This window comes from Equus przewalskii, chromosome 21 (assembly GCF_037783145.1).
Source record: "Equus przewalskii isolate Varuska chromosome 21, EquPr2, whole genome shotgun sequence".
In the NCBI taxonomy this organism is placed as follows: domain Eukaryota; kingdom Metazoa; phylum Chordata; class Mammalia; order Perissodactyla; family Equidae; genus Equus; species Equus przewalskii.
Window position 1 is genome coordinate 43,059,835 of NC_091851.1, and position 18,903 is coordinate 43,078,737.

At 42.8% G+C, this 18,903-nt stretch overlaps 2 protein-coding genes across 12 annotated transcripts in view; one reads left to right on the forward strand and one right to left on the reverse strand.

The window, feature by feature from the left end:
- AURKA (aurora kinase A) overlaps nucleotides 1–6,302 on the reverse strand; it is a 50,145-nt gene extending 43,843 nt beyond the window's left edge. For 5 of the 11 annotated variants that reach the window (XR_011531221.1, XM_070589605.1, XM_070589603.1 and 2 more), the window contains exons 1-2: nucleotides 5,861–6,287; nucleotides 1,607–1,653 (exon numbers count right to left, since the gene is read on the reverse strand). Coding sequence is in view for 10 of the 11 variants with exons in the window: in XM_070589605.1 (XP_070445706.1) it covers nucleotides 1,607–1,648 (42 nt within the window). In the remaining variant the exon portion in view is untranslated. Of the gene's footprint in view, nucleotides 1–1,606; nucleotides 1,654–5,860 lie in introns of all 11 variants that reach the window. The other 6 variants (XM_070589609.1, XM_070589604.1, XM_070589611.1 and 3 more) reach the window with 5 other exon arrangements.
- Nucleotides 6,303–6,324: 22 nt separating this feature from the next.
- Nucleotides 6,325–18,528, forward strand: CSTF1 (cleavage stimulation factor subunit 1). The gene is made up of 6 exons (XM_008535401.2): nucleotides 6,325–6,407; nucleotides 8,945–9,144; nucleotides 10,835–11,112; nucleotides 11,272–11,469; nucleotides 12,345–12,735; nucleotides 16,304–18,528. Exons 2-6 carry the CDS (start codon nucleotides 8,976–8,978, stop codon nucleotides 16,561–16,563), a joined length of 1,296 nt encoding a protein of 431 aa, XP_008533623.1. The 5' UTR covers nucleotides 6,325–6,407; nucleotides 8,945–8,975; the 3' UTR covers nucleotides 16,564–18,528.
- The last annotated feature ends 375 nt before the right edge of the window (nucleotides 18,529–18,903 follow it).

The window sequence follows — 18,903 nt, forward strand, 5'->3', positions numbered from 1 at the left end:
CTAAACTTCCGTCTAAAGAGGGAGACATTAAGCACTAAGAATTCTCAATGACTTGGGAACTATTACTTAGCAAAAAGCTGCAGTAAAGAAACTTTATGCCAAAATCCCAATTCCACTGAAATTTCTTTGACAATACATATTTTAAAAAAAGACTGAAAGAAATACAACACGATGTTCAAGTGTTTATCTTTGAGTAAAGAAGTTTGGGAGGACAGTCTGAATTTTTGCATTTGCCAGATTTTCCCAAAAAAGCTCATTACTAATTTACTAATGTTTCCTTTTCCAAGTGCTTACAAAATGGATCTGAGCCAAAAAAACCTTTGGCAAAGAGGAAACAAACGTGGGTTCTTCAAAAAGTTATTACCAAAATTATGATTTACATGCCTGTAAGTGGGTTATCACAAGCTTAAAAATAGTTAATTCGAAGACTCTGAGCTAATCAAACTAAAATGGGGGGTAGAGGAGGGGAGACTTCCTCCAGCTTCAACAGACCAAATGTCCTCATACGTTAGAAAGCAGCACTGGGAAGGGAAGCCCCAGAGGCCAGCACCAGCTCGCTGGTATGAGAGCTTTACAAGAGAAGGTTTCCAACTTCAAAGTAAAAAGACAATTACCTCTGAAATTAGCAGCATCCACAACACAGTAGGCATTCAGGCAGTAACAAAGAAACATTTTAAATATAGAGCAATTTTTTAAAATGACCTTTAGCATAGGAATTGAGAATCAAATATAGTGACTCAAGTTAGCCTTTTTCTAAATTGGTCATTTTATATTTTCAGCCAGAAACACAGGATAATTATCCATTTATTTGAAGAAGAAGAATCTAAAACCAAGCCCGTCTCCCCAGCAAAAATGAAGCAATATTTATATTATGTTGATTTCCTAGAAGGAAAAAAATCTGGAGATTAGTTATATGAAAGGATCTTTATATAAGAGACTCATTCACCCAGTTGCTTCACATTTATTAAAAGCTAAGAGCCAGGGGTCTTGCCCTGCTAAAGCTTCCTGGATTCCAGCCTATCCCAATCGGAATTGAGCAGCTCTCCTCGGAATTACTCAGGCCCTACATACATATTGTAAGGCATAGTATTGGCTCACACACCTCCCCAAAAGGGCTGTAAGCTCTTCAAAGTCAAAAATAGGTGCTCTTCACCACTGTAGCCCCTACATCTGACACAGAACCTGGCTCAAAGTGGGTTCCTAGGAAAGGTTCATTAAAGGGCAGCTTGACACTCCTCTGAGTTTATCATCCCCTAAATCATGACCAGAACAAACTATGGCAAAGAAATCAATTTCTGGCAAGCAAGAAAGCACAGGCACGTATTGGGTGCCTATTGTGTACTAAATTATCATCCTGCATACAGTGGAGGAATACAGATACTTAAACAGCTAATTATAAAACAAAGCACAACAAAATAAAAGTTATGGTGAGAGAATCAACAAAATGTTACTGAATGCTGAGAAAAGTGATTAACTCATATCCAGGAATAGAGCAGAGGAATCTAAAGTTACAATCCAAAGTAAAAGGGAAAAGAATTCCAGATATGAGACCAATCTCCACTTGGCTTTTATAAATGTGATTGAGATTACAGATTATTCAATTTACCTTAACAGGCCCTGAAATGCAGTTTTCTTTAGATCTGTCCATGATGCCTGAAAAGAAAAAAGAACCTTTAATTTATACAAATCCACTTGCTTCAAAGTGTTGTTACTGGGGCCAGCCCCATGGCCGAGTGGTTAAGTTCACACACTCTGCTCTGGCAGCCCAGGGTTTCTCGGGTTCAGATCCTGGGCGCGGACATGGCACCGCTCATCGGGCCACGTTGAGGCAGAGTCCCACATGCCACAATTAAAGAAGAACCCACAACTAGAATATATAGCTGTGTACTGGGGGGATTTGGGGAGAAAAAAGGAGGGAAAAAAAAAAAAGATTGGCAACAGTTGTTAGCTCAGGTGCCAATCTTAAAAAAAAAAGTTCTTGCTGGTGACAATGTCCTGTGGTCATATTTAAAAAAAAAAAAAAGTGTTGTTATACTAGATCAAGCTTATAGCTCCTGATGCAAAAAGCCTCAACACCACAACGGAATTTTACACTTTTTCTTTGTCCAAATAAAGCTAAGGGAGCAATGTTTTGTCATGTGATACAAATAATGTACAGGCAGGGGGCCTTTCCCAGAAGACCAAACTCTCCCCTCTTATACTGCATCCCCAACCCTTCCCCCTCCACTTCACTCCAATTTCACCCTCAACTGACTCGTCCTTCTGCTCCATCATCTCCTCTCTAATGGATCACTTCCTTCAGTGTATAACAGCCTGTTTCAATACCTGCTGCCTTTAAAAATTTTTAAAAAGGTCTTTTCACCCCATAACTGACTCAAACGATGGCCACATCTCTCACCTCTCCTTTTAACAGCAAAGCTCTGGAACAGACATCCACACTCGTCATCTCTACGACTTCTCTCACCCTCCCTCAAGCCCACTCCCACAGGGCTTGTGTTCCCAGGGGGGCTGGGGGCAGGGCAGGAGCAGGCTCATGTCTGACTCCCACTGTCGCCAAATGCAAAGGTCAGTAGTTCTCAGCAGCATTTGACAAGCTCCATCACAGTTTTTCCACTCCTTTCTTCACTTACCTTGAAGAGTTGCCTCCCACCTCACCAGCTGTCCCATCGCAAACTCCTTTGCTGAATCAACCTGATTTTCACTTGTCTGAGTATCTGGGGTGACCCAGGAACCAGTCCTTGGACTCTCCGCTTCCCCATCTACACCCTTCCTAGGGTGCAGCATCAGGGCTACAGCACTAGGGCTCCGAACACCTTTACTGAGATAACGGGAATTTGCATCTTCTGCCCTAACCTCTCCTCCGACTGCCAGATTCTGTTATCTAATTATCTGCTCAGGATCCCCAAGAAAGGTCTGCCAGGCATCTCAATCCTGACACATCCAGAGGAAACCTCTCCTCACCTCCACACTTCTTATCCCCTCTGCTCACAGGAGCACCCTGAGCTCAGGCCCAGACCACTTTTCTTTTCCAGCTACACTCACTCCCTAGGTGAGCTCATCCAGTCTCCTGGCTTTCAATACCACCCAGAGGCTGAGGACCCCAAATTTCCATCCCAGCTCAGACCTTCCCCGTGAACTCCTAGCACCTACACAACATCTCCACCTGGTAATGAGAGAGGGATCTCGATTTTAACATGTCCCCAGCTGAAGTCCTGCTCCCTCCCACAACCCCCCAAACCTGTTCTCACAGAAGTCCCCACCTCAGCTGATGGCAAATCGTGCCAGTTGCTCAGGTCAAAAGTCTTGGTATCATCTTTTACACGGTTCCCCTCAAATTCCGTATCTAATCCATCAGCATATCTTGTAGGCCCCACCTCCAAAAGCCACTGCTCATGACCTTCACTCTCACCTGGTCAAACCACAATTCTCTCCCCTCAGTTATTTGAAACAGGCTCCCAAAAGTCACCTTGCTTCCACCATTGCCCCATTCTGGTCCATTCACAACACTGTGCCCAGTGATCCCATTAACAAGTCAGATATGTTGGTCCTTGGTTCAGGAGCCCCTCATTAGTTCCTCAACTCAAATTCAAAATCCTACTTGCATAGACAGGGCTATAAAGTCTCAAAGAATGTGGATCTTGACCATCTTTCTGATCTCATCTTCTCTTCTTGTCTATTGCATACCAGGCATTTAGGGCTCCTTTCTTCCTTAATGAAATCCCTGCCACAGGCCCTTTGTACTTCCTGTTCCCTCTACCTATTAGGCTCTTCCCCTAATACAAGTGTGGCTTGCTTTCTGCTCAGATGTCCTCTTTCAGACCATCTCTCTTTTATTTTTCTTCATACCCCTTACTTAACATCTTACATAACATTATTTACTGTCTCTCTCCCCGGAGTCAGACATCTGGCTACCTGCTCAGTATCTCCAAAGAAAGCAATCTCCATGAGAGCAAGGGCTTAGTCCCATTTTGTTCACGGTTGCTTCTCCAGAACATGCCTGGCACACAGTATGTACGCCAATGTTGTGGGAATGAATTACTCCATTAACAAAGCAAATCATGGAGCTGGCCCGGTAGCACAGTGGTTAAGTTCGTGCACTCCACTTCAGCGCCCCACGGTTCATACATTCAGATCCCGGGGGCAGACCTATACATGGCTTATCAAGCCATGCTGTGGCAGCATCCCACATACAAGATAGAGGAAGACTGACACAGATGTTAGCTCTGGGCCAATATTCCTCATCAAAAGAACCAAACAAACAAACAAAGCAAATCAATAATAAAAATAGTTTGCGACACTTAGTAAGCCCATACTGTGATTCACGTACAACCACCTATCCAGTAAGTAGAACATAAACTCTAAGGAAGCAGAAACCTTTCTGTATTTTTCTTACCCATTCATTTCACGAATAAGCAAATAACTCCACTTTGAAGATGGAATCACAGCTAAACAGCCTGGGTCCTTATATTAAGCAATGGGTTAGTAGAAACAGACAAAAAGGAAAAGGAAATATATGCTTGTGTTATGCAAACAATTTCACACACACTCCTACGCTTTCTTCACTTTCCCTAAGAATGACAGGCAGCAGAGGAACGAGATAACAGGGGCCTGAGGACAGTTATTCAACAGTCTGCTATGGAAGCTACAGACGTGCTCCAATTTAATATACTTTTCCTTCTCAGGGAGATGAATAATAATAAGCAGACTGAAATAAGATTCTGATCCAGAAATTCTGGAGAGAGCCCCAGGAAGACTGCTGGTGATTCTGGTCTACAGCCAGGTGCAGGAGTCACACCTTCGAAAGATCCCTACCCTTCAAATCAGATCCTACTACTCTAAATGGGAAAACCGTGAGCTTTACTGGCACCGCGGGTTTAGACCTTTCCTTCCATGTCAAACCTGCTACTGTCTGCATAGATGGAGAGTGGAGAGGAAATGAGCATGTTGCTGAAAAGCGGTTAATTCAAAGAACAAGGAAGCCTGCGGAGGAGGAGGGAACATTAAAAGTCAAGGGCATTAGCTACATCTACAACAGGACGACGTTTGTTAGAAATGGAGACTTTCAGGCCCAACCCCAGACCTAACAAATCAGATCCTGCATTTTAACAACACCCGCAGTTGACCAGCATGCGCCGGTCTGGATCACTAGCTCTCAATGAAACATCAGAATCACCTGGAGAGCTTGATAAATATACAGACACCTGAGTCCTACGCCCAAACGCTTCGGATTCATTAGGTGGGTCTACATTTTTAACAAGGACTCCCCGGTAATCCCGATACACAGGTGGTCCAGGCCTTCGGTTTGAGGAGCACCGGCCCAGAAAGGCCTCTTTGCGGAGGTTATTTATCCACCCACTCATCCAGCCAGCCAGGACGAGGGCCTTTCCCAGCTCTTCGACCACAGTGACCCCTAGTAAACCACATGACTGTTGCACATCTCCCGTGACGCTCCCCACTGCTGGAAGTCATCTTGCTAGTTCGATCTGTCTCCCCACCCCCAGTAGGACGTAAACCCCAAGACAGCAAAGACCTGTATGTGTTTCTTCTTCCCAGATGCTCCCCGAATACTAGAGTCCCATCAGACAGCACACCCGTCGCCCCCCACCCCCAACAACGCCATCCACTCCAGATGTCCAGTAAACACCAGGCGGCATCTTCAGGGAGCCTCAGTGCCCAGGGGCAGACGGGAGGGCGCCGGGAAAGCAGAGGTGGGGAACGCGGAGCATGAAGGGGACGGGGATGAGGAGGGGGACCCGGGGAGGAGGGGGACCGAGGGGGACCTTCTCTCCCCGACCCTTCCCTCGCCGGCCCGGCCGCCCGGGCCCGCCCGCCTTACAGAGCTGCCCCAGGGTCTACGCACCGGTCAGCTCCTGCCTCCGACCGAAAGCCGCCGAATCCTCCCGAGAGCTCAGCCGTTAAGATTCAAAGCCTTCATTTTAAATAGGAGTTAAACCCTCTGACCCCAAAGCTGATTGGCCTGAGCTGGAGAGGCGCTGCCTTTTGATTGGTTCAGAGCCAACTCGGCGATTGAGTCACGGCGGGGGCAGAGACGGCGCGCAGGCGCCCTTGCCCCGTAAGGCCCCGGAAGTGGTGGAGCCAACGGCCCGCTAAACCCGTGGCCGTGCTACCGCCCTTCGTGCTGTCCGGGATCTGATATTTGCTGGTAAGACAGCAGCCCCTTGGCGTCAGAGTTGTCGCGTAAAAGATAAAGTGAGAGGAGGTGAACAAACCTCTCGAAGGCGTTGGTAAGATGGAGAGAAGAGCAGGGGAGAGTGGTGCCGATCGATAGCGCAGCGCTCGGCGCCTTGTCCTGTGCGCGTGCGCAGTGAACGTGCGCTCGATCGGGCAGGATTCGCGCCTCCATTTTTCTAGGAGAGAGCGGGAGACCAGGAGAGCTGGATTAGCGGGTACCGGGGGCCCGGGATGCGGGGGGCAGCGGGGTGGCGGGAGCGGTGGGCTGAGGCTCTTCGGGGGCCACAGGAAGGAGGGGCGAGGCTGGAAAGGTCGATAGGGAGCGAGGTGGCCTTCGCCCCGAGTCGCCTGGCTGGGCCTGTACCCCTCCTCTTCTTCAAAGGCCTCGCTCCCTCCCTCCTTCCCTAGTTCGCCCCTGCGCCGGGGTGGTAGCGGAGCGTGCGGTGAGGGGTGCCTGTGTTCTCGTCCTGGTCCCCCTTCCAGCTCCGGAAACAGCAGCCCTGGGTCGGGTTCTTCCTGTCCTCGGGCCTCGGCGACCTCACCTGCAATTTGGGGACGCTAATTAGGCGCTTACCAGCCCAGCGAGCGAGCGTTCTACGGGAGTTGAGAAGTGGGGCTCGTCTTGTCTTTTCTTTATCCCGTTGTACGCCCCATGATGCTCCTGGCATGGGTGAAGAGACAGGATGGAATAGTGTTTAAGTTCTGGGCTCTGGCGTGGGCAGTCTCGGCGGCCACTTTAACCCTAGGCGAGTTAGCCACCTTTTACCTTCACTGGGTTTCCTAACCTCTGTGAGCCGGTTTCATCATCTCGTGTCCTAGTATTGTCTACAAGCATAGATTTATGTACCTTTGCTTCCACATGTACTTAAACACATGTAATGATTTTATTCAGTGAGCTACTGCTTACAAAGTGCTTAGCACCGTGTCTGGCAAGTGCTTAGTTACTGATAGTTGTTGTTAACACTCATCAGTACGGCACAATAAGAACGAAGGCTGGGGTCGAATAGCCTGGGTTAGGATTCAGGCTCTGCTGTTTGCAAGCTGTTTGATCCTGAGTGAGTTAACCTCCCTGGCCTCAGGTTGCCCATCTCTAAAATAGGATTAGATAAGGATTGAATGAGGTAATGTATATTAGTTGCTTACACGATATATGTTAGATACTGTACGGAACATCTGATAAACTTCAGCTAGTTTTCAGTTTTTGAGGAGCACCTCAGGTAGTGGTTAGGCACAGTGCGGTCTGCAGAGTCGAAGCTCCTGTGTTCTAGCCCTGGTTCCTCCAGGCACTAGTTGTGGGACCACGGGCAAGGTATTTCCCCTCCTCGTCTGTAAAAAGATTACAGGACCTCCTTTATAAGGTGGTGTCGAGGATTAAGTGAGATAAAATATGATAAGCACTCAGTAAATGTCAGCTGTTCTTAGGATCAGTAGCCTCAGTAATTCTCCAGAAGGAGTTGTGTAAAAAGAAAACATAGATCCCTACCTCTTCCTCTAACACCGCCACGTCGCCACCTCCCAGAGTCGCCCCTGTAAAGTACGGCAGTGCCAGGAGGTGCTGGTGTGGCCGCTCCCTCGCTCATGCCGCCTCTTGCTTGTATTCCTCTCTCCTGTGCTCTGCCTTTCAGTTTTCTTCTCTGCCACAACTACCTGTCTGCAACTTTTATTCTTTATTACTGTCCCCAGGCTCCTGCAGTTTCTGTTAATCTGTCCAAATGTGCACATACAGACAGACATTAATTTTTGATAATCAAATTTTCTAATATCCCCCAATTCCTGTCCTTTTTTTTTTTTTGCATAAACCCAAAACCGTTATATACAGTTTTCTGTTTCACTCTAAGACTGAGGGAGAACCTAGATACTTGTAAATCAGTCTAAGTGCATCATCCTTCAGATTTTTTCCATTTTTTTTATAATTTTCTTGGCCATATCCTACTTGCCAATATTTTATTAAGCAATTCACGTTTCAATCTTTCAAAGCATTCAGCTTCGTTGTTTTCATAGGACAATACCTTTTTTGCCCTTATATTTTGGTTTACTATCTAACTCAATTATATAATTTAACAAGTTCAGTTGCATTAAAACATGTTTTAAGAATGAACATAACTGGGGCTGGCCCCATGGCCTAGCGGTTAAGTTCAGCATGCTCTGCTTCAGTATCCCAGGTTTGCAGATTCCGTTCCTGTTTGGACCTATGCCACTCGTCAGCAGCAATGCTGTGGCCATGACCCACATACAAAATAGAGGAAGATTGACACAGATGTTAGCTCAGGGCAAATCTTCTTCAGCAAAAAAAAAAAAAAGAAAGAAAAAAGAAAAGAACATAACTGGTATTAGTAAACATACAGCTCAGCTGGTGTCTAGACATTGACAATAGCAGCTGTCTTACCTATTGCAAACACCAGTCAGTGTTTTATTAACAGAAGAAATGGAAGATTCTGGGATAGCAATAAAGAATAAAAATTGCAGGTGGGTAGTTTGACATTGAGGAAAAGTTGAAGAGACATTCTGTAAATATCAGCTAACATGATTTGAATTATTTCTTTGTGCCACTATGCTCAATGCACCATCTTGTTTAACCTTCACTAACTTATTTAACAGCTGAGGAGTTTGATCTTAGAGAAGCGAGGTCACTGACCAAAGGTAATGCAGCTGGGAGAGCTGGGATTTAAGCCTGCAAGTCTGGCCAGATTCCTGTGTTGCTTCTGTGGTTCAGTGCCTCTGCCCTTCACCATCCACTTGTTTCCTCTTGCAGCTGCAGGGAAATTGTCTTCCACGGCTTCAAGATGTACAGGACTAAAGTGGGCCTGAGGGACCGCCAGCAGCTCTACAAGCTGATCATTAGCCAGCTGCTCTACGACGGCTACATCAGCATTGCTAACGGCCTCATCAATGAGATCAAGCCTCAGTCTGTCTGTGCGCCCTCGGAGCAGCTCCTGCATCTCATCAAACTAGGTAGCTTGGGAATGTAAAGTCATTGATCCCATGGCAAGGTTTTGGATGTTTTCACAGAGCTGAATTTTTCGAAATTATTTCTGTTTAGTTTTGTGTTTAGTAGGTATCAAGTACAGTATCTAGATACTGAAGGAGTAAGCAATGTCCAGATTATAAAGATTTCCAGCCGGTTCTCGCCTCAGGATCCTTATACAAATTATCTGAAGCTTGCTGTTATTGTATTATTGACCTTCAAGTCTCAGCTCAGATGTCATCTCAGAGTCCTCTTCACCTCTAAGATAACCCTACTGTCTTCCCTGTAACTCTGCAGTTACTCTAAGACAACAGTGCCATTTCCTTCATAACAGAATCAGTGTCTGAAATTTCCTTTACTGTTTTGGGTTGTTTCTCACACAGTCCACACCTCCCCCAAAGAAGTCTGCAAGCTCAATAAAGAGCAGGACCTTGTCTTGCTCAGCAGTATATCCTCGAGCTTGTCTGGGTCACAGAAAGCACTCGATAAAATACAGAATTACCAAACACGTTTGTACCCTTGGACTTGGCAATGCCACTTGTGGGAATTTGTCCTGAGGAAATAAAATGAATATAACTGAAATGCCCAACAATAGGGAATTGGTTATAAATGTTCCTTTTTTTTTTTTTTTTTAAAGATTGGCACCTGAGCTAACAACTGTTGCCAATCTTTTTTTTTCCCTGCTTTTTCTTCCCCAAATCCCCCAGTACATAGTTGTATATTCTAGTTATGATATGTGGGATATGTGGGATAGTTGGGATATGTGGGATGCTGCCTCAGCATGGCCTGATGAACAGTGCCATGTCCTCACCCAGGATCCGAACCGGTGAAAGCCCGGGATGCTGAAGCGGAGCGCGGGAACTTAACCACTCAGCCACAGGCCCAGCCCCTATAAATGTTCTTATATCCATAAAATTGGATCCAACAACATGATGTAGGTAAACATTTATTATGCTGGCCAAATGTTTACTGCGTATAATTGAACAAGTAAGTTACAACATGTTGTATAGTGTGGTTTCGTTTTTCTATTTCTATTAAGAAGTGAAACAACTGTATGCATGGAGAAAGGTCCAGAAGAATTCATACCACTATGGTAACAGTAGTAATCTCTGGGTGATATAATATGAGGACATGTTTATTTTTCATCTGTATTTTTCTTACACTAATAAACATTTTTATATGATATATAAAATTAAATTTAAAATGCATATTCTTGATAAACTTGAGTCGATATAAATAACATTCTTCCAAATATGTTTCACTAGTGTTAATGCTAACAACGTATCTGACTGAATGAGCTTCAGAGCTGCTACTCACAGATCTCAGACTGAAAATATTAAAATCTAGAATGGGAAAAAATGGACAGTTTAACTACAGAACTGATTTTTATTGAGTTTCTGTAGTTGTGGTTAAAGTAGAAGATTTTAGAGGCAAAAATCAGAGGAGTTGACTTGACCTGTTGGAGCCTAACTTCCACAACCCATATTGCCTTACAGTGTTATCACTGTGCATGCGCCCAGACCATTGTACATAATTTTTTCACAATATTAAGAGTCATGCAGCACCAAGAAATAGTAAGTGAACATTGGCAAACATCTTTCCCAATTTGGATCCAAAACTTTGTCTTGGCCTTTGAAAATAACATTTTTTTATGCCCTTAATTTTTACTCCTTTCAGGAATGGAAAATGATGATACTGCAGTTCAGTATGCAATTGGTCGTTCAGATACAGTTGCCCCTGGCACAGGAATTGACCTGGAATTTGATGCAGATGTCCAGACTATGTCCCCAGAGGCTTCAGAGTATGAAACATGCTATGTCACATCCCATAAAGGACCCTGCCGGGTAGCTACCTATAGTAGAGATGGACAGTTAATAGCTACTGGATCTGCTGATGCTTCCATAAAGATACTTGACACAGAAAGAATGTTGGCCAAAAGCGCCATGCCCATAGAGGTAAAAAACCCAGTAACTTCCTGTTTGCCTTTTGTTGCTCATTCTTGGCAGAATGAGAGAATAGTTTAAACATCTTTAAGTTGGCATAGTTGTAGCTTGTGTGCTTTCAGTCAAACTGATTTTACACTTTGAGCATCTCTTCTTTTCTTGTTGGTCTAGGTCATGATGAATGAGACTGCACAACAGAATATGGAAAACCACCCAGTGATTCGAACTCTTTATGACCATGTGGATGAAGTCACGTGTCTTGCTTTCCATCCAACAGAACAGATCCTTGCCTCTGGTTCAAGGGATTATACTCTTAAATTATTTGATTATTCCAAACCATCTGCAAAAAGAGCCTTCAAATACATTCAGGTTAGGAATGTTTGGAAAGGAGCTTTACGTTTTTTTCCTCAGATACGAGATATTGTATGACTGTTCTCCTTTTAAAAGTGGTTTCCATGATCATCCTCTAAAACAAGTACAGCAGCAAGGATGCACGCTGCAGATAGCACCTAGATCCATTTCTATTGGCATGTGGTTCACATGCATCACGCACCCACTTCCTCTGGCTGGTCAGGGATACTGCTGGTCACAGTTCATGTGACAAGGGTTCAGAATCCATATCACTCTTTAAAGGTTGCTGATTCCTGTTTGAAGACAAAATGCAGCCAACTTCACTAAAGTACAACTTATGGGAATCAAAAAATTAGTCAGTTGAAACTATCAGGTGTTGACTAGAAAAGTGACGTTTGATGTACCCTATTTTGAATATGCAGTTCAGAAATACTAATGTTTTAGTAGTGGCTTCCACCTTTTAATAATTTAACTTAATTTTTTATTCAATATTTGAAGTCCTGAGACAAATTAAAGAAGGTATTCTTATGTACAAGTGGTGTTTATCTTCCTTCATTAATCATGTGTAAATGTATCATAGATTGATACTATTCCGTTTTGAGTTCACCCAGTGTTCATTTGCAAGTAATGTTCACTTTTATGGTTTTTGCAATAATCTCACCATTAAAGGGGCTTCTGAGTCCCTTTGGGGACACTATTTGGAGAGATTTGGAAATCTTTGTTCGAATGATACATTGATCTATTTCAAAAAGTTCTTTGTTCCTTCTCATGCCTGTATAATATCTGATCATTGGTTTATGGATTTTTTGCATCAGCTAAATATTTTCTGCAGTTCCTCTGGTTTTAATTGTTCACCCGTTGGTCACTTAATGTTAATGTCTCTGTCCTAACAGGAAGCTGAAATGTTACGCTCCATTTCTTTTCATCCTTCTGGAGACTTTATACTTGTTGGGACTCAGCATCCTACTCTTCGGCTTTATGATATCAACACATTTCAATGTTTTGTCTCTTGTAATCCTCAAGATCAACACACCGATGCTATATGTTCTGTTAATTACAATCCTAGTGCCAATATGTATGTAACTGGTAGCAAGGACGGCTGCATCAAATTATGGGACGGTGTTTCAAATCGATGCATCACAACTTTTGAGAAAGCACATGACGGTGCTGAAGTCTGTTCTGCCATTTTTTCCAAAAATTCTAAATACATTCTCTCAAGTGGAAAAGACTCTGTAGCTAAACTTTGGGAAATTTCAACAGGACGCACGCTGGTCCGGTACACAGGTGAGTGAGAAATTGCTGTTGCTTACATTTCTGTAGCATTTTACAGTTTCCAGAAACTCTCTCTTAGATCTTCCCAATAGATCCACACAATAAATCTATGCGTTGAGCAAGGCAGATGTTATCCATCTTTTAGATAAGAGGAAACCAAGGCTTAAAGGTTAAATAGTTTAGCCAAAGCTACGTTTAGTAAGAGGCAGGGCTGGAAACAGAACTACAGTTTCTTAACTTTGCTCTTCTCGATACATCACAGCTTTAACTAGATCTGATTCCGTGTAAGTAACATTTGAGAACCCGGTGGTCCGTTTGTAGACCAATGGCCTGCCCTTTTGCCACAAAAAAGTGAAAGCGTCCAGAGAAAAGCCTCAGTGAGTGGATCTCAGTAAGCGTACGCAGTAAGGAAAGAGGGACTGAGAGGGAAGGTCTTGGCCCATTCCTGAGCGCACAGAGGTGGCCCCAGATGAGACCACAGTGCTCTGAACCTGGATATAAAGTGAGCCCTTCAGGGGCTGGCCCCGTGGCCGAGTGGTTAAGTTCGCGCGCTCCGCTGCAGGCGGCCCAGCGTTTCGTTGGTTCGGATCCTGGGCGCGGACATGGCACTGCTCGTCGGACCACGCTGGGGCAGCGTCCCACATGCCACAACTAGAAGGACCCACAACAAAGAATATACAACTATGTACGGGGGGGCTTTGGGGAGGAAAAGGAAAAAATAAAATCTTTAAAAAAAATAAAAAATAAAAAAAAATAAAGTGAGCCCTTCAGACAGAAAACCAGACTTACGTTCAGCAGAGTCCCTCAGTAATTCATGTTGGTCTCTAATTGGTAGCAGTTAGGCCTGTGAGCTCTTTTTATGATAAGATCTATTTAAATTTATCCTATCACTGGTGGTCAGTGTTCAAGTCTAGTTTTTTGGTAGTGAATGTTGTTTAAATATTGTGTCTCATTCTTCTGTCCCTGTAGCAGCAAAGGCTGGTGTTTGGTAGAACACCTCCAGGAGCCCTCAGCTAGTTTCCTCTGTTGTGAGATGTTTGTGTCATACACTGAAACCACCATGACCATAAATTCAAAACTCACAAGAAAATGACATTGTTTTAAGGGGCTTTCCTGTGGTGTTATTAAGTGAGCAATTTAAAGAAAACTGAAGGGTTGGTGACATCTGAACCACTAGGGTGCAGCATAACCTTCCTTAGATTTCTCTCATTATAACCAAAGTTGGCTCCTGCCACCGCTCTGGCTTCCCGTGTAGATGGTAAAACTGGCAAGTTTGGAAAGAGTTCACTTTCATCATAATTCTTGGAGACTTTGTTGAAACGCTTACTTTTGTATGAAGCTATTTTGAAAAATATCTCTAATTACTACTATTAAAGGACTGTGCTTGTTGCAAAAAGAAGACACAGAAGTCATCAAAGTAAAAGTGGGAATGCCTTCTCCCTCTTCAGAAGTAACAGCCACTGCTTGAGTGTGACATGTCTACAAGGGTATACACCAGACTGCTGACAGGAATTTAGTATATTTGTTTTGCTTTATGAACGCCTGTGTTGTTTTATGGTTGTATGTAGTTGGTTTTGGTGGAGAATTGAGGTTTAAATTTAAATTAAATTTTAAAATTAGATGACACTGAATTTTTATGCAAATTTCCTTTTTTCTCATTTACAAATTAATACTGCTTGTGTCAGCACATTCAGATCTGTGTTTCCAGTTTGAATGTTTAGTTAGAATTCAAAGGGCTTTTAAAATAAGGAAGAGGAAAAATTATCAAGTAAACATTAGAAATTTTGACGTTAAAAAGTAATTTAAAACACTATACACGAAATTTAAATGCTGGGCTAGGGGAAAAATATTCCTAGCATGTATAATAGAGATATGTCAGACATTGGTCAGTGAACCCAAGGAAAGATGGATGACCAGCCTCATTATAAACCTAAGAAATGAAAATAGAAGGATTCTTGTGCTCATCAGATTTTAGGAATTTAAAAGGTTGATATTATCTAGTATTGATAAACATTTCAAGAATTCACATTTTATTATTAAGAATGCTAATTGGTAAAATATTTCTGAAGGGCAGTTTGATGTCATATCAAAAATTTAAATATATGTATTTTTGACCCACTGTGTGCACTGTTAGAAATTCAACCTAAAAAGATTCTTGGGCAAGCATGCACACGCACACATAGAAAGATGTCCATGCCAGCATTATCTGGAGGAGTGGAAAGTTAGAGACAGCATAAATGTCCACCAAGAAACATTGAATTAATTTAGGTTGTGCATCCTTTAACAGCATGCAGCCTATAAAAATACTCATAGTAACATGTGCTGAGCACTTGCACTGCAAAGCTGGATGTGCATTATACCTCATTTTAATCCTAACAATCTGTGGGTAGCTGCTGCAATTACATCCTCATGGAACAGAGGAAAAGAATTAAGGCTTGGGGGTGTTAAGTATTATTTGTCCAAGGTCACATCACTAATAAGTGTTGAATCCAGATCTGACACCAAAGTTTGTCTTTTTATCCATGAAGTTGTGTTCCCTCTTTAGAGCTCTCCATTACATAGTGTTGAATAAAAGCATTGTATGATGTATGCTCTGGTGTGTATAAATTACAAATGAGTGTACAACACATAGAGATATTTGGAAAGGGTATTCATCCAAATATTGACTCTGGGTGTAAAATTATCAGGCAGTTTTTATTTTTTATACTTTAAATAGTACTTTAAACGTAAAACACGTTTTTTTCATGGTCATAAAAAAGCATAAAGCTTCCTTTTGGAGAGCGGATGTTCATACATCCCAGTAATTCTATTCCTAAGAATTTAATCCTAAAGAAATAATGTGTTCTGTGCAAAGAGAGTTTATCACAGAATTACTTTCAAACTAGATGGATACAAACTAGATGCCTTGCAGGAAAAGAGTTACTAAATAAGTAATGGTGTTTCCAGACAATGGGATACTCTGCGCCCGGTGACAAATATGGAAAAGTGTATCCAACATAAAATTGGCTTAGACTGATAGACAAGACGTGTATATAATGTGGCATCCGTTTTGGTTTTGTTTGTTGAGGGGGGAGTGGGGGGCGGGGCGGGATTAGTCCTGAGCTAACGTCTGCTGCGAATCCTATTCTTTTTTGCTGAGGAAGACTGGCCCCTGAGCTAACATCTGTGCCCATCTTCCTCTACTTTATATGTGGGACGCCTGCCTCAGCATGGCTCAGCTAGTGGTGCCGTGTCCGCACCTGGAATGCGAACCAGCAAATCCCGGGCCGCCAAAGCGGAACGTGTAAACTTAGCCACTGCGCCACCGGGCTGGCCCCCAGTTTTGTATTGTTTTGAAAAGGTGTTTTTATGCCTAGAAGTACATCAGAACGGTAACAGAGTTGCCTTGGATGGTAGGCCCAGGAGTGATTTTCATACTTTTTTAGAGTTTCCAAAATTGCACAATAACTGTGTATTACTTCAATTTTAAAATGCTGTTTTTACATCAACAGTGTTAATAACAAAAGTAAAACAGTCAGAGGGTCTGAACTTGGAGAGCTAGCCAGGTGTCCAGGCCCTTAACCTCTCTGTCTCTGTGCAGGCGCTGGCTTGAGCGGGCGGCAGGTGCACCGGACGCAGGCTGTCTTCAACCACACGGAGGACTACGTGCTGCTGCCTGATGAGAGGACCATCAGTCTCTGCTGCTGGGACTCGCGGACCGCCGAGCGCCGAAACCTGCTCTCCCTGGGCCACAACAACATTGTGCGCTGCATCGTGCACTCGCCCACGAACCCCGGCTTCATGACGTGCAGCGACGACTTCAGGGCACGGTTTTGGTACCGGAGATCAACCACGGACTAGAGCCACCTGGACTGAATAGGGTTCTTTTCTCGAGGGCCCCGTTCCTCCTCCCCCGTGCCCCTCACCAGCTCCAGTAGTAAGTCATTGTGCCAGCTTTGGCGGCGTGCTGCCACCTCTACACCCTTCTCGGATTTGTACAAAAGAATCTTTTTTTACCTTGATGTAGAATCATGGTGGAAAAAGTGGAAACGCAGATCTGTGTGGTTGTTCTGCATTCACTGATTATTACAGTGTGATTTTCATCGGTTTTGTAAATACGGGACTTGCCATTTCTCTTGACTCTGGATCATTTGGAGAAGGATAGAGTATTAAAGTGCTTTTCTAGATCTCGAGTGGGTCTGTCACGAGGAATTCTCATCTGGTTATTCTGTCAACTTCTGTGTCTATTCTGCGTCTTTGGTTTTTTCCTTTCAGAATACACTTTAGCAGATAAGTAGTCGTGCAGCTCTGAGAATCAAGAGTTTGTGCCATATTAAAACCGTTTGAGAGAATTTATCGGTTCTCTCCTAAAGGGACATCATTCTGATAATAAAGCTCAGATCTGCAACTTTAGTGTCACACATTTTTCACTTCAATAAAATTAATGGCCGGTTTTTCCTGAGGATTTACAGGAGATGGATCTTTCACCATGTCGCCTGCATCATCCTTTCATTACCTGCAGTGCTTATCTTCGGTAAATGTATTTCTAGTAAGAGGATTACCATTTGATGGGAAGCATAATTGAAAATATATCCAATCTAATCAAAATTAGGCAAGCCCGTTGCTCCTCTCAGGTGTTGCTTATCTTCACAAATGATTAACGTCAGTTAACTTTGTTCTTGTGTCATTTTAAATCTTATTTTTCTGTTCCCTTCAGCATGAACTGTAACTACTCATCGTGGACGCACAGAGCAAGTGTGTTCTCAAGATTTTTTGCAATTAACCAACTGATAAGAGATTTCCTTTTCTTGAAACTTTGTAGAAGTGACACTCTTTCTCTGGACTCAGCTCTAGCTGGGTCCGGAGAGCCCTGAACTCTTGTCACAAAGATAAACTTCGGTTTATATTTATCCCCAAATACGAATAGCTCACAATCTGGGTAGGAGTGCCTAGAAATATAATCTGGGATTATTTGATAAAAGTGTTAAGTAGATTAAAGTTAAAATAATTGTTTTATGTTATAGGAAGTTTAAATTCTTCTAAAGTTTATTGCATATAAATTCTGCTTTAATCATCAACCTTGAGGATCATTTTACCTCTTTGGTCCATAAAAGCATTTTAAGCATTCTTAATGTGTTAAATCACTGGGTTTTAGTGCAGATTTCCAAAGAGCCCAATTTTTTGATCCATAGCGAGTTTAAATTTATTTTTATTTTGTATCCTGGTTCTCCAGTACTTAAACTTGGCCATCTGTGGGTGCTGCTGTGGTAAGATTAAAAGAAACCTACTAAATAGGAACAAGGATAACCAATTCTACCAAAAAAATTACCAACCAAAACTCCCTGCTGCTTTTTCTGACCTTTTTTTGCTCTCAACCTTTGAAACTTTCAAGCCGAGATTTAACATTTCTGTGTTATTCTGGTCTGGCACAGAAGTCGTTCTGTGGAATGATCACACTGTACTCCTGATACAAGTTCCATCGGGTGTTTTTAACTGCATGAATCAAAATAATGTCTACTTTTTCCAGTTTTTTGGAATAGTCTCAGCAATGGGTCCCTTTACAAAATCAAGATACTTTTGTGTGTTTCCAAAATAGACTTCTTTTATTTTTATTTTTTTCTCTTAAAAATCACATTAATGTTTTGAACTGGTGTAAATACCAGCAATATTACATGGACTTGGTGTCCACACATCACTAATGTACCACATGACGCCCTGGCATTTAAATGGTGAATAATATCCAGTCAGGATAAGAACTTATAAATTCTATGTAAGTTTTTAAAGATAACGTGATTTCTGAAATAAACTTTTTGTATATAATGGTAATTTAAAGCTAGTTCTTTTTTTTTTTTTGGAGCTTGCTTTGAATGTTTCCACATTTGAACAGAAGTTCTCAAACAGCAGTTATGACTTTGGACTGGTACTTTTCACAGTTTCTTTAGTGCTTTTTGCTAGAAGTTAGATTTTTGTAACTTAATCACCTTTAGCTCTGTATCTTCATTCTACTCTCTAGGAATTTAAAGACTTGAGTGTAATCCCATTTCTTTCGATCAGGGAAAATGGCCTTTTGCCTTAAACTGGTTTCCCTTAGGAAGGGTGGTGGTGGGGGAGAGGCAAGTCCAATCTCAGCTCTGTTATTGACTTGTTGAGTAGTGAGGCGAGTCATTTCTGCTTGCGGCTACAGCTTCCTTCTCTGTGATT

Coding starts and splice junctions, on each gene's coding strand:
- CSTF1 (XM_008535401.2), top strand. CDS start 8,976: ATGTACAGGACTAAAGTGGGCCTGAGGGACCGCCAGCAGCTCTACAAG. Junction 9,145..10,834: donor CCTGCATCTCATCAAACTAG/GTAGCTTGGGAA, acceptor TACTCCTTTCAG/GAATGGAAAATGATGATACT. Junction 11,470..12,344: donor GAGCCTTCAAATACATTCAG/GTTAGGAATGTT, acceptor CTGTCCTAACAG/GAAGCTGAAATGTTACGCTC.